The following is a 15,578-nucleotide window of genomic DNA, read 5'->3' as shown; positions in this document are numbered from 1 at the left end:
GCCTTGCTGTTTTAGGATGTGCCACAAGTTGAATCACCTCCACGATCGCCTGCTGTTGATATCGAGTCTTTCATGGAGATTCGAGCGAGGAGCCCTTTGTTTGATAACCTTTTTGCTGCCGCTGCTTCACCCGGTCCTGTTTATGATGTCACTCCACTCGCGACGTTCCCGCCAATATCAACAGGCCCTGCAGGTTTATATAAGTCGTTCTCGTGATTTTTTGTTTACGCAACATATCATCCTTTCTTTTTGTTTTTTGAAACTTAGCACATGCATGATTCAAAACTGTTACTCATCCGCTGTCTTTTTTCATTTTTTTGGGGCAGAAGCATGTATTGATGATACAATAGAGGAGGCACAGGTTGAAGTCAGCAGCGGGCAAGGCCATGATCAGAAGCATCCTACACTTAAGAGAGCTGCACCGACCGAATCAACGGCAGCAAAGTTGCCAAAAATGAAGAAGAAAAAAATTGATGCAATGGATGATGCGATATACCAGAGGTACTGTTGTACCAATTATAAGATAAAGGACCCACCCCGAGGCGAGCCACTGTAAGTTTTTTCACGCTTTTTTGCTCTTTTTGTGTGCTGAGAGAAAATAAACCAAAGGAATAGTTTCACAACTTCTAACCAAGTTTCTGTCATCTCTTGTAACAAATTAGCCCTTCGTTCATAAGGATAGGTGGTTTCGATATTTCATTCAAACATTTCAGCAACGGGCTAAAAAAGCGGGCTCATGTGAACAATGAGGTGATGTCACTCTATATTGAAAGTTTCAACATTGAGCACATGTACAGTTCAAGCAAGGCAAGGAAGTTTGCATTCTCACCACATGTTGCTGTGAGTTAACTATCATGTTTTTTCCCTGTTGTTGTCACTTGTGATTTCGAAACGCAACATAGTCGGTTTTAGAAGACAACCACATTCCCTTTTTTTCACCTTTCTTTTTTGTTGCAATTTTTTTGCTTATCTATGCAGTCAAAACTCTGTGTGGACCCAAGTTCATTCAATACAAATTCCTGCACGAAAGATTTGAAAAGGGCCTGTGAGAAGAACGACATTGCCAAAGCTGACCAAGTAAGGCTTTTTGTTCATCAAAGTTCTGTCTACAATTGCAATAATTTTTTTCTACCTTGTTATGCAACTATGCCCTTATATCATTATAGCATTCTTCTTTGTGAGAGAGGAATTGCTTTGCAGTTTCTTCCATCTGTTACAACAGTTATTTTTCTACCTTTGCTTTGTTTTTGAGAGGAACAAGTTCATTTGTTCTGCTTTGCCAAATAAGTTCAGAAACTAAGTTCATTGTTCTGCAACTATTTCAGAAACTAAGGCAATTGTTTCTGCAACTATGTTCAGAAACAACCATCCACGGCACCATCCAACCATCGTGACCCTTTTTGCTTCTTCATATTTTGCAGTTGTTCTTCACCATTGTGAAACAAGACCATTGGGCGGTCGTTGTTCTAAACTTGATCCATAAACAGTTCAATGTGTTCGACTCCAACATTAGAGACTCTCATTATGTCAGCATCCTCGAGAAGCCTTGTTCCAATCTGGTATGGGGTAGCATTTTGTTTTTCTTCTTTTTTCACCATGCTTTTTTTTCAACTCAATGTTTCGGAAGCAACCAGTCTTACATTTTTGCAGATAGAGAACTTCAAAACTCTGGTGAGAGGAAGAAACCCTTGGAAGCACAATCTTGACATGTTTGAGCGCTTCAGTCCATCAGGATACCCACATCAGTCAACAACGTACTGTTTTCCGCAACTATACATTATTTTTCTGGCAACTTTTTATTTCATATATGTGATCTCATTTTTCTCCAACCTTTTTTTTACTGGCAGATTTGATTGCGGCTTGTTTGCTATTATGTACATGGAGAACTTAACTGCAAGGGGGTTAAAGCCATTCAATACAGTATGACTTTTTGCTTTTCCTCTTTTTTTTCTACTCAATTTTTGTGTGGAATCTGTGTTGCGGAATCTCTTTTCCGGACACACTAGCTTTTCCCTTTTTGTTGCTAGTAGTATCTAAACATGTTTTTTTTCTTTTGTTGCCGTGTATGATCAGGACACAACCTCGTTGCTCAACTTCCGCAAGTACATCGCAGCAAAGCTTTTCAAACATCCACAAAAGACCCTCACCTCGGAGGAGGAGCTCGAAAAGTTGGTGAAGAAGTCATAGTTTCAAGTGAAAAGACGACCGCAACAAGACCTAGCTAGTAGTTTTAGGCTTCTTCTTTTTTTCAGTGCATGTGTGCGCGACATGTGTTTTTGCAACTGAGTTCTCTAGTTACCTCGTCCTCATCCTGATGTGTTACAGGAGACATTACCTGATCTTTTTTGTCATTGATCACATGTAGCTGGGGCATGCCATCTTTTTCGAGCATGAGAAATATAATTTGCAGTTACCTGATCCCTGATGTGTGAACATGACAAAATACAAATACAAATGGGCAGTTACCTGATCCTGATGGTGTGTTTCAAAAGCATTTTTTCATGTTTCTGTAATGTGTTTTTTCATGTAACATTTTTGGTACAGTGGTAATCTTTTTTTAATGGATGCATTCTGCAACATATGCACGCCATGCAAAAATGAAAATCAACATAACGAAGATTATTTCTGTAAACAAGATCATGAACAGGGGACAAACTGTATGTTTGCTGCAACTTTTTGCATGACCATTTTTTGCAATGATTTCTACGGCACGACCTATGATGCGGATGTTTCCGCAGCAATACCTCGGTTTGCGAGGCTGATCTTTTAAAAAGAACAACCGGTATACGCGTAGCAAACATACAGTTTTGCTCCCAAAATGAAATACTTTGGGAGCATGGGGACAACTAAAGGCAATTTTTCTACAACAAAGCATTTTGTTACAAAAAAAATTACACACATTTCTGAAACAAGATTTCTACTGTAACTCAAGTTCACAAAACATTTCTGCAACAACATTTTTTCTACAAAACATGACTTTCATTGCAGAAAATAGTGTATAACAAACTTTTGTTGCAGAAATTTAAAATAGTATTTTATTGCAAAAAATAGATAAGAAAAAGATTCTGCAACAAGTATGAGCCTCTGTTTTCCAAACACTGAGAGCAAGTACATTTTTTTTACATTTACCATGATGAAAATAAAGCAAAAATTGTGCCTGTTGTTTTGTCGCCTCCCTGTTTGTGTCTATCTTTTCCCTACAGGTTCAGTTGCGTCATTTGGGCAACTCTTTGATCATTTGCCATCACAGCTCTCAAGTATTGACATTCTGGGACTGCATGTCCAACCCCAGAGCAGAATTGGCATTTTGAGGGCGCTGCTGCCGCCTCCATCGCAGCTTTTAGGGTGCCACATGTCTGAATATTGTGTCCCAATTCATTGGAGTGCTTGCAGCGAACAGTCCTTTTTTGAGCTGTTGTCTTGTCCAATGTTGTTGCTTTTTTCCCTTGTTGTTTCATCTTCTTTTTTTGTTCATCATCTCGCTGCTCTACAAGGGTCTTCTTTCTCTTCTCTCTGTCAGTTGGTCGGCCTTTCTTAGGCACACGAGCTGGGTTTTGCAGCATATCGGAGCGTTCTCATTGTGGCATGTCACCATTCACTGTTACCGTTGTCGCAGCGGGTGGTGTTGGAGGTTCACTATGTTGCGTGGCTTGTTGATCAGGCATGGCTCCTCTCTTGGCCGCTGCTATGGCAGGCCAAGGGCTTTAATTGCATCATCCAATATTGTATAGGCATCATCATTGCAACTTGCATTAGAGGCAAGCCATGTCAACCTTCGACACAATGAGTTGTATTTCAGTGTGTTTGTCGAGGGGTGCCCAAAGTCCAGCAACCTGCCAGTCCTACCCATGCTTGTAGTGGCTGCTTCGGACCACCTCTCCAATAAGTATTGTTGTGGAATTTCTTGCACATTGAGATGAACCATCGCCCTTATTATGTGTGCACAAATCAGCCCATTCATCTCAAAGTAGTGGCAGCTGCACTCAAACAACCCTTCATCCTTCACAGCATGCACAGAATACAGCTTCGGGTTCTCATAGGATGTTGCTTTCAGCTCAAACGCGACGCCTTGCCCTTGGTAGTCAGTGTCTTGGTTGACAATGAAGCCAGTAGATGCTGTCACCTGTTTCTGAAACTTACCGAAGACAGTGCGGGTGTAGTACGCAGCAGCTTGGCGCTCGATGTTGTAGCTGCAAGAACATAAAAAGAAATAGGTCAACAACAACATTTTTATTTTGTTTTTGAATTTTGGGCAAAGCTCAAAAGTGTGCCTACCGAGAGTATAGAGGCGGAGCTGTTGTTTCACCAGTGAATCCAGCATTGTCCTCACGATCAAGCATAGTTTCTTGACACATTTCATATTGCTGCACAAATCTCCAAACGGAATCAGCTGGTCGAATCAGGGTCTTAAAATATGAGTTGAGACCCTCAGACCTGCCTGTTGTGCTCGTGAACGGGAAGAATTTGTCCTTGAAATATGCTGGAGCCCACGTGCGCCTTGTTCGCCACATATTTTTGAGGTGTCTGTTTTCTGCAACTTCAAAACAATGCAACATGTGCTGCCATGTTTCCTCAAATTCCTCCACGGTTTCAGATTGGTTGATACAAGTGTAAAACACATCTGCAAAAGCCCCATCTCTGCTCAATAGCCTTCCCAACTTGGACCGTGCATTGCTAAGCACATGAAACTTGCAACACCTATGGCAAGTGTTCGGGAACACTTGATCAATGGCTGTTGCCATCGCTTGGTCCTGGTCAGTCGTGATGTTGGTAGGATGCTCGTTATCCATCGCAACCATCCACTGCTGGAAAACCCACTTAAATGTGTCAATAGTTTCATCCGGCAACAGGGCACATCCTAGTGCAATTGTCTGGAGGTGGTTGTTTACACCAACTATAGGAGCAAATGGCATGTTGTATCTGTTTGTGCAGAATGTTGTATCGAAAAATACACAATCTTTGTATTTTGGGTACAACGTCCTTGTTCTCCCATCAACCCAAAACATTGCAGTCACTGAGTTTGTTGCAGGATCTTGCTGTTTCGCAAAGAAAAACTCTGGATTCTCACCCTTCCTCCTCTCAAAATACTTCACTGCCATATCCATGTCTTGAAATGTTAACCCTTTGCGGAGCTTTGCACGTTCATTTGTAACATCTCTTTTCACATATGGGAGTATCCTAGTGTCACCTCCATGGATCCTGCCAAGGACGCTCATGCATTCTGAATTGGAGAGGTTCACATCATGCAGCGTCAACAACAGTTGGTAATCCTCGCTGGGTATGCTGCGGTGCGAGCGGTAGTACCTAACACGCTTCGGCTGATCCATCATCGGATGTGTATGCTCCGCAACAAAACAAGTCACTGTCCATCTCCCCTCCCTTAGCCCAACAATCATATGTGCCTTACAATCATGACGGAGCATTCTGTTTTTTTGACGTTTTCTTGTGACATCCATCCCCTCACTAGGCTGCCTACTAGAGTTGCTGGTTCCAGTTGCAATGCTCTCTGAACTGCTGTTGGTTTCCGTTTTAACGGGCTTTCTAGCGTGCACACATCCAAAGACCCTTTTTATGAGGGTTGCATCCTCTTTCTTTTGACCTCTCTTCTGCGTGAATTTTGAAGTAGATATATGCGTTCCAAACCCCAACTTGAAGGCATAGTCATTGTAGAATTTGCGAGCATCGTCAACTGTGTCAAACACCATCCCAACATAGGGCGGCAACGGCTGCGAAGAAACATCTCCATCATCTGAATCATATTGGCTTGCATCTTCAGCAAACAACAAACCTTCTGAATCTTCGACATAGCTTCCTTCACCTTCAGTTACATTTTCCTGCAACACAATTATTGTGCAACAGTCACATCATACTTCAAAAATCACATATGATAGTTGAAACAAAATCAAAAATCAATAGTAACTGAAATTGGGAGCAGAGGGGCAAATAAACAGGCAATTTTTTCAGGTTATGTTTCTGAAACTAGACAATTGTTTCAGAAGCCATAGAGGCTCATTTTTGCTCTGTTTTTTGAGAGGAACAGGTTCATTGTTCTGTTATTCCAACTAATTTCAGAAACTAGGCAGTTGTTTCTGCAACTAAGTTTAGAAACATGCTCATTCTTTCACTAGAAAAAAAATTCAGGAACAGGTTCAGAAACTAAGCAAGTTCAGAAACTAGGCAGATTCAGGAACATGTTCAGAAACTAGGCAGGTTCGGGAACAGGTTCAGAAACACACAGGTGTTCATTCTTTCACTTTGGATCAGAGCTACAGTTTCAGAAACTGGATGTCTCACCGAATTTTGTTGACGGGATCTGCTCGATGTGGGTTCAGGAAACACCACCGAAGGATTTGTGAACCAACTTGAAGATCCAGCTCGCGGCGGAAGCTCCCCGAAGGCGCTTGGAGCTGAGAAAGATGGTCGTGCTCGGTCAGCTAGGTTGGCGTCCGATCCGACCATCTGGCGCGCGATGTGGTGCGCCATGGAGTTCAGGCAGGTTGCGGGCGGCGTAGGTTTGTCGGGGCCGCGGTGGTTTGCGGGGCAGCGCCGTGGTGGTTGGAGCAGTTGCTACCGGGGCGGCGCCGCGGTGGTTGGAGGCGGTGGCTGCGGGCGGCGCCGCGGTGGTTGGAGGCGGTGTCTGCGTGACGCACAGTCTGTCGGAACCGCAGCAGCCTGTTAGTTTCTGAAACTGAGCAGCAGTTTCAGGTTCTATTTGGTCGGAAGATATCGGATCGAACGGACGACATCGCTTACATCGAACGGCTATAATGGTGATGGATATTTCTTACCTATCCGTCGGTGAACGCGTAGCGTCTTCCATGAAAGAAACAATCGAACAAAAGAAATAGTTGAACGAACGAACGAACAAAACAGTCGAACAAAAGAACGCAAGAAACCGTCGAAGGAATGAAATGGGCCCGAAGAAAACAGTCCAAATACGGTCTCTGCAGACGCTACTCGCCGATTAGGAGCTCCCCTGCAGCAAGGCGCAGCAGCTTTGCCCGTGCTCGCAGGGCCGGCCCTGAGCAGGTGCGTCCGGTGCAGCCGCAGGGCCCTCGCCTGCCGGAGGCCCACCGCTAAGGCAGAAAAAGAATTAACTATGTAATTTCTTCTGTATAGAGGCCCCATTTTTTTTGGCTTGCACCGTGGGGCTGGGTTGTCAGGGCCGGCCATGCGTGCTCGTCGGCTTGTGTAGCCAAGCCAGCCATGCACGTCTGCATGCATGCACTTTCTCTATCACACTGTTGTTTGCTCGTACGTGACCAATGTTTGTACGTAGCACTAGCTACTAGCAGTAGATTTTGCTATGTTTATTACTCACTTCGTTACAAAATGCAGAAAAATTAGAATAATAAATATGGAAAGTGACAATGTGTCATCAACTTATCATATGGGATAAATATTGAGCTTTATTAAAGCATGCCTCATTAAAATCTTTCATCCCAAAAAAGTAAAGAAAAATACAATGGCACACTCTAAATTACAAAACAAAATAAAAATTACAAAAGGATAGAAAATTACAAAGAAAAAAACTACAAAGATACAACTACACGATTTGGTGCCGCGCGGCCTCCTCGTCTCTTAACGTGTCCTTGTTTGTGGTGATGCAGGTGGTCGCTCCTTCCATTCCTGATGGTCAAAAAGATTCTGTATCTTTTGCACTTCGCTTTACGTACATTGACACCATCCTTCATAAATATTTGTTCATCAAAGTAGTTCGAGATGCTTGCGCGGAACATTTGGAGCATCCATATTTCAATGTGGAGAAGCAAGATGAGGTTTGAGTGTGAGAAATAAGAGGGGTAGGCAGCCCTTTATATAGCAAAAAATACTTACATTTTTAACACAGGCTGACACGTTAGGCACGTTTAAGTTCAAAAAATTAAAATGATACAAAATGTCATCATGTGAGATAAATATTAAGCTTTATTAGTGGCTACCTCATTAAAACCATCCATTCCTGGAAAGTAAAAGAGTACAAAGTCACACTCTAGATTACATTTTTTTTACAAGAGCATAAGAAAATTACAAAAGAAAAAAAGTACAAAGACTAGAACGACTCTAGTCTAGGTCTTCTTCGCCTTCCAATGTAAGATCTTCGAACATGACCATCAATTCGTTGTTTTCTGGAGTGTGTTGGCCTCTCCTTTGGGCTAGTTCTCTGTCTTTCATGGCCATGAGTGTTTTTACCATATCCGGGGTGAGATTCGTTCTTCTTTCCTCAAATATTCTTCCACCTAAACTAAAAGCAGACTCTAATGATTCGATAAGACGGATACTGATAACACATCTCGCACTAATATGAAAAGCACCGGATATGTAACTTTGTGTTCTTGCCACCACTGAATTATATCAAAGTCATCCTCCTCATCTTCATTGAAGTTGACTTCTCATTGTTGAGGTACTTCGCTAACTCCCTACCACCTAAAAGCAAAGGAGATGGTCCTGCCATGGAGGAGCGTGGGGCAGAGGTGGAAAAAGCAAATAACTTGCTCCACGCTCCTTCCTTTTTTCCAATTGGTGCTGGTGAAGGTCGTTGCATGCGAACTCCGGCATACTTTTGATCGTACTTGGCATAAACTTCAGGAACCTTATTACGAACCTCGGTGGAATAAGTGATATAATCTATCCCTAGGGCCCCAGTTAGTACAACGAGTTCACTAGCAAACGGTTCAAGTTTAACCCTATGATCCAAGATAAATGCAAATGCATACAAAACAGGAATATTTGCCCAATATTTGCAATATTTATTTTTTGTGGGAGGAACCATGGAAGTTAATAATATATTATTTCCGTATGCTTTCAAGTGAGATGCAATGTCTACAAGAGTGTGCATCATTAAAGGACATGTGGGATAATAAACCCCGGACAAAGAAATTATTGCGTCATAAAACATCTCTAAAAACTTGAGCAAAGCTTTAGCAACATTCATAGCATGAAGAGTGATATGTTCTCTTCCCATATTTTCATTAATCCATCAAAAAATGCAATTTCGTCTCGGATAAGTGCCTCAAGCATCATATATGTAGAATTCCATCTAACAAGCATGCCTAGATTGTACTTATGAGGAGTTTGTTCTATTGCTATGTAATATCTCTTGTAGCTACTAATCCGTTGAGTAGAGTTACCAAGAAAAGAAATTGCAATGCGTATAATCTCAACCTCTCTCTCACATCTTTTGATAGCACATTGTGACAGCCCGATGCCGACGCCCCAGAAGATTCCCCTCCTATTCCGTTTTCATCGTGTGGTTCGTTTGTCTGTCGCATTCATCATCGCATCATGCGCATCATCTGCTTTGCATCGGCATCTCCGTTGCCGCCAGTTTTCAAAACTTGCATCCATTGTTAGTTGCCGGTTCTCGTCGTTGTCCGTTCTGGGCCCGACCGCACACGCACGCGCCCGCGGCACCGTCGTAACTCTGTTTTTAAAGCGTGTATAAAACTTTCTCCGATGGAGCTGGAATTTGACGTGCGGTCCTATTTTAATATAGGTAAGCCGCATGTCAAGTTTCGTCGCAATCGGAGTCCGTCTAGTACTCGAACGGTCGATCGTAGCGGCACCACATTCGGTCTATCGTCGGACGTGTCCCGGTGTTTTAAATTGCGTTGTCGCGCTGCCCGTTTCCCGTCTCATCTCCGCCTAGCCCCTCTGCACTGTGCACCGACCCTACACGCAACCTAGTCCGAAAACCTCCCGAAACCCGAACCGGGCGATCGTGACCGTTGGGTCCGGATCAACCCCGTTTTACCGCAAAACGTCATCGGTTTGTCCATAGGACTCCCTAACCTAATTATCTCGACCATCCGATCTAAATCGGAAGGTCTAGATGAACCTATCCCTAACCTAGTTGTATAATCGAGACCCAACCCTAAAATCTAGGACCTTTGTCCCATCCAGCCACCTAGCCGCCGCCACCCATGTCCCATCTCCTTCCTCGTTTTCCTCCTGGCCAACCAGCGTTGACCCCGGACCCGAGCGCCTCCACGCCCCTTGGAGCCGCCATCCAAGGCCAAGCCATCGCCGACCTCGAGGCTCGTTCCCGGCGCCTCCTATTTCTCTCTGTCGGGTTATGAGCAGAGCACCCGATGCCGTGCTGCAGGAGATCCAAGCGATGCTCAAGCTGCGCCACCGTCTGACTCCGGGAATGGATGGACCCATGCCCCCGGCTAATCGGCCAAAGCACCACTGCGAGCCTACCAGCTACAACAGCAGGGACAAGCTGGAGCCAGGGTTGCAGCTGCACGTGTTGCCCGCCTCATCACCGCTCCATCTGCCAGGTCGGCCTCCTCTGTTGGACCCGACCAGCCCGGTGACCGGCGCCTCGCCTCGCCCTTCTCTTCTTCTTCCTCACTTTTCCTTCCCTGTCACCTCGCCATCTCTCTCTCTCTCAGGTCGGGCTCTCTTCTCTCCCTCTGGTTCTCACCCTCTCTCTCTTGTTTCCTCCTGCAGGGAACCGACCGTGGCCTTGGTGTCTCCACCAGGAGGAGCTCGTCGGCTGGCCGGATCGGCCCCTCCTCGGCCGGATCTGGACGTCGGTGCTTGTCCCGAAGGAGCCCCACGACATCCCCTACCTCTGGCTTCGCCTAAGTGCCTCGCCCCAGTGCTGCTGTGTTGACGACCTGACAACAGAGATGTTGTTTCGTCAGTTTCAGTTTCGTCAGGTTCGGTTTCCCCCTTCTGCGATTCAGATTTGTTCTGGTTCCACGTTCAGCGTAGACTTTGTATATGTAGCGTAGGATCTCTTTTTTCCACAAGACTCCACCTAGCCCAGCTGGTCAGCGCGCTCGGTAGCAACCCTGAGGTCCAGGGATCAAATCCCGCTGGCGCCCCTTTTGTTTAATTCGTATAGTGGTGTGGAGTTGTGCATAGGGTACCCTAGGTGCAGGGTTCGAATCCCCCTGCACCCCATTTTTTTTTCTTTTAGGTGTGTGGTGCAGTAGTTGGGGTGTGTGTGTATTGTGGGGTATGGCCCACTTGCATACACCCATTAGGAGCCCTGGTGAGTATGACCAGGTGGACCCCCTGATGTTTATATGTTTTTCTTGTTTACTTTAGTTTTGTGAAGTATTTCCAAATCTGGAGTATTACAGAAGAGGAACATGCCAAGTCTGGCATATCAAGAACAACCCCTGTTCTTGTTATTAGCGGAGTTTGATCTTGGTAGTTTTTCCTTTGTTGTTTCTGGTGTTTTTCCGCACGCATATATAGCAGCGTTATATATGGTTTTGGGGTAGGAGAACCCAAGGATTCCAATGGAGACACTAGTTTCCAGTTCTGGACAGTTCCACAGAAGTGTCACTTTGTGATGAGGTGGCACTTGATTACCTTTGTAGGTTGGAGTAAGAGCATAGTTAGGGATTGAGCATCCATGCATGGTGTGGAGTACACTTGGTAGGAGTTGTGCATGATGATGTGTTCTTCTTGTGTGTGTTGTTCTTAAGGGGTGATAGAAGCACTAGCTATTCATGTTGGGTCACATCTTTTGAGCTTAAGAGGGTCTAAGTTGATCTTGTAGTTCCTTTTGTTTGCATGGATTTAGTGGGGTGTGGATGCCTCCCCCTCACCACATGTCTTGAGGTGATGAGTTGCACTAGGTAGCTATCTATGTTAGCATGTGAGGGTGTGGATTGTTGTGGTGGTTGCATATTGAGGATGACATGAATACTAGGAAGATCCTAGTGATGCTTGTGAGAGTGTGCACCATCACATGCCCATATGTGGGGGTGTGCATACTCTCTTGTTAGCTTAGAGTTACTTTTGTGTTGAGCTTGATGCTAGTGCTAGTGAGGTATTGTGTGTGTTGGTGTTGTTGATGTGCATGACACAAACATGGGGTTCAAACCCCCATGTCACTTTGTCATTGTGCACATGAAACTCTCCTATGTAATTGTCATCTTATAAGCATACCTTATGGAGTTGCATTTTCATTTTGTTGAAAGTTTGGGCTTTGTTTCCATGGTATAGATGGAGCCCAAGGGTATGGATCTTTGTGTGTTAGTAGTAGGGGTTTGTGCTCAACACCATAGTGGTGTCAATCACCTCTTGGTGACATGTGTGTGCAAACCATGCCTAGACAAAGTGGGCATGTGGCTGGAAAATTCCAGATTTTTGAACTCTGAAAATTTCACTAAGTCTGGAATGCTGGAAACATTTTCTTCCCCTGTAGATAAGGATGTTCTGGTCATTCTGTTGAGAACTGGACTTAGTTCAGTGCTAGTGTTTTGAACCTGGTATATTTTTGAAGCTTCCTGTCAATTTTCAAGTCATTTGGAGTCCAGTAGCTTATGTTTTGATTGCTGTCAAAAAGCTTCAGAACAGATACAGAAACTTAGGTGCAGGAATTTTCACTAAGTCCCTGAGAACTGATGGTTTTGGGAAAGTTTGTGGCCTTGTATCTTCTAGAGTTTAATTCCTTTTGCTGTGATTCTTGCTGGGGCTTGTAGTGTTCTTTGTTGGCAACAACCACATATATTATTTGTCATATTTGAATACCTGTAGCTATGTTGCATGTTGCTCACAAACAACTAAGATGCAAAAACTGGCAGATTATGTAGTTTTGCCATTTTGTTCAAAGTTTGTGTTTAATTGTTGTTGGGGTGTTCTACCTTGCTCTATTTCATTCATGTTGGGTTAATATATGTCTTGGCAACCTGGGAACACCAGATTTGTGCCAAATGTGTGTGAGGTGTTGAATCTTTCACGTAGAGCTTCATATCGTGTTTCGTTGTTTCCCGTTGATCTATAGCTCCGTTCTATGTTCCACGTGTTAACCGACTAGGATGATAGGTAGAATCACCCGCTTCACCCCTTGTCATGTTAACTTCAATTTAATTTTGCCGTGTAAGTAATCGGGAGTGAACTAATTAATTAATCGTGGAGTTTCGTCAATATGCAACTCGTTGCATATTGAACTTCACTTAATGTGTAGTGTTTGATTGTGTGATTTGTCATGACGTGACTTGCATGTAATCAGCTGCTCATGCATCATATGTGTTGTGCATCTTGTGGTGAATTCCGTGTGTTGATTTGTGCTTCGGTTTTCCCCGTCTCGATAGAGTTCCGCAAGCGTGTCGGATTGTGAGGACCCGTTCGACTACATCGGTTCGTCTTCTTCACGGAGTCATTCTTCTTCCAAGCGGGATCTCAGGCAAGATGATCATTTCCCCAGATACCACTACTATCATTGCCATGCTAGTTTTATCGCTTCTATCGTTTATGTCTCGTTGCCTACCACCTGTTAAATATCAGCCTCTCAACAATGCCATGATTACCTTCAACCTGTTCGACCTAGCAAACCACTGATTGGCTATGTTACCGCTTGCTTAACCCTGTTGATAGCGTTGCTAGTTGCAGGTGCATTGCTTCCATGTGAAAGCATGGGTTCCTTGTTATATCACCATATTTAGATGCTGTTTAATTTAATGCACCTATATACTTGGTAAAAGGTGGAAGGCTCGGCCTTTCTAGCCTGGTGTTTTGTTCCACCTTTGCCCCCTTAGTTACCGGCTACCGGTGTTATGTTCCATAAATGAGCGCTCCTAACACGATCGGGGTTGTTATGGGGACCCCCTTGATAATTCGTTTTAGATTAAAGCTGGTCTGGCAAGGCCCAACTTTGGTACTACATTTGCCTAAACACCTAATAAAATTGCATAGGGACTTTCCGGACCCTGAGGATAATTTAATCAACCCCCGGGCCAGTGCTCCTCATGAGTGTTGGCCCCACCTGAGCGATGTCCGGCGCCCCTCTGGTCACCCGGAGGTTTAGCGATCCCGACGTCTAGCTCATCCGTCGTGTCCTGAGAACGAGGTACGCGACTCCTATCGGGATCGTCGACACGTCGGGCGGCCTTGCTGGATTAGTTTTACCTTTGACGAGATATCTTGTGCATCGGGATTCCGGTGATGCTTTGGGTAATCTCAGAGTTGAGGTTTTCCACTAGGGAATCCGACGAGATCGCGAGCTTCGTGATTGAGGATTTCTATGCGGCTTGTGGTAATTTGTGATGGACTAGTTGGAGCACCCCTGCAGGGTTAAATCTTTCGGAAAGCCGTGCCCGCGGTTATGTGGCAACGTGGAAGCTTTGTTTGACACTGGTTCTAGATAACTTGAAGTTAACTTAATTAAAACATGCCAACTGTGTGCGTAACCGTGACTGTCTCTTTCGTGAGTTCCTTCTCCGATCGAGGACACGGTGGGGTTATGTCTGACGTAGGTAGGTGTTCAGGATCATTCTTTTGGTCATCTGTAGTTCACGTCCGCTATGCGTAGTTCTTCCCCCTCTTATTTCTGGTACTCGTAAGTTAGCCACCAAATATAAGCTTAGCCGCTGCTGCAACCTCACCACTTAACCATGCCTCACCCATTAAGCTTTGCTAGTCTTGATACCTTTGGAAATGAGATTGCTGAGTCCCCTGTGGCTCACAGATTACTACAACACCAGTTGCAGGTACATGTAAAGGCTACGTGACGCGAGCGCGTTGTTTGTTCATTTGGAGTTGCTTCTTCTTCTTCTTCTTCATCGATCTAGGATGGGTTCCAGGCCGGCAGCCTGGGATAGCAAGGATGGACGTCGTTCTTCTTTTGTCGTTTGTTTTCGTCCATAGTCGGACCCTGCTCTTACTCTTGATGATTATGTAATGTACTGATGTGACTCTGATGTAGCTTGTGGCGAGTGTATGCCAACTCTTTATATATCTCTCCTTCTCAGTACATGTACTTGTAACGATATCCATTCTTGCGACACGACGAGATGCGCTTCTATCCCTGACGAGGCCCCCGTGCCAAATTGAGGATAGGGTCGCATCTTGGGCGTGACACACATTTAGCAATAAGATTAATTATATGACAAGCACAACGTTGATGCAGTAGAAAAGATGCAGCATATACAGAAAACAAAGGACTAAGCCTCTCCATTATAGTTGTATTTGATGAAGCATTATCCAAAGTTACTGCGAATATCTTGTCGGCCAGACCAAATTCTGACACAATATTAAGTACAACCTGAGCTATGTTTTCACCAGTGTGTGATTCGTCAATTAGTTCAAATCCTATAATTCTTTTCTGTAGTTCTTAGTTTTGTTAACATAATGCAAGACCACATAATGTAGTCTTGCTTTGTCCTACCACTCCAGATATCAAATGTTAAAGAGAGTGAAAAGGTGCATGTAGTAAAATCATCTTTTATTGTGTGAAGACTAGTTTTGCATAATTTTTCATATCCCTACTTGTAGTTTGTCTACCAACTAATTTGAAACTAGGAGCATGAAATTTTTTAATGTATCCGATAAAACTGGGTGAATCACAAAAGCCTAATGGAAAACCATTAGAAGCAATTATACGACAAATTCCTTCTCTATGAAGAGCAGGATCATAGACAAAGTTTTGTAACGTACCGTCGGGGTTGAACTGTAGTGTGGCCAGTGTCCCCGCAAACTTCTTGTCCGTGTTCTGGTGCTTGATGATGTGCCTGTTGAGGTGGCTAGGTCCCCATGCCCCCCCCCCCGTGGAAAGCAAGTGACTGTATCTCTTGCACCGAGCTTTCAACATGTTAATGCCCTTCTTCACGACTATT

At 44.2% G+C, this 15,578-nt stretch overlaps 1 protein-coding gene and 1 long non-coding RNA gene across 2 annotated transcripts; both read left to right on the top strand.

Annotated features, from left to right (window-relative positions):
- Positions 1-808: 808 nt before the first annotated feature.
- LOC123451772 lies at positions 809-1,514 on the top strand. The gene is made up of 3 exons (XR_006632499.1): positions 809-840; positions 979-1,077; positions 1,422-1,514. It is a non-coding gene; the product is annotated as an uncharacterized LOC123451772 (long non-coding RNA).
- An 8,387-nt stretch (positions 1,515-9,901) lies between these two features.
- On the top strand, positions 9,902-14,711 carry LOC123398805. Its single transcript, XM_045093259.1, has 4 exons — positions 9,902-10,280; positions 10,453-10,664; positions 13,059-13,150; positions 14,448-14,711. Exons 1-4 carry the CDS (start codon positions 10,073-10,075, stop codon positions 14,461-14,463), a joined length of 528 nt encoding a protein of 175 aa, XP_044949194.1. The 5' UTR covers positions 9,902-10,072; the 3' UTR covers positions 14,464-14,711.
- The last annotated feature ends 867 nt before the right edge of the window (positions 14,712-15,578 follow it).

The sequence above is a fragment of the Hordeum vulgare genome, chromosome 5H (genome assembly GCF_904849725.1).
Source record: "Hordeum vulgare subsp. vulgare chromosome 5H, MorexV3_pseudomolecules_assembly, whole genome shotgun sequence".
In the NCBI taxonomy this organism is placed as follows: Eukaryota; Viridiplantae; Streptophyta; class Magnoliopsida; order Poales; family Poaceae; genus Hordeum; species Hordeum vulgare.
Note: the sequence above shows the minus strand (reverse complement) of the source record. Positions and strands in the feature narration are given on the sequence as shown.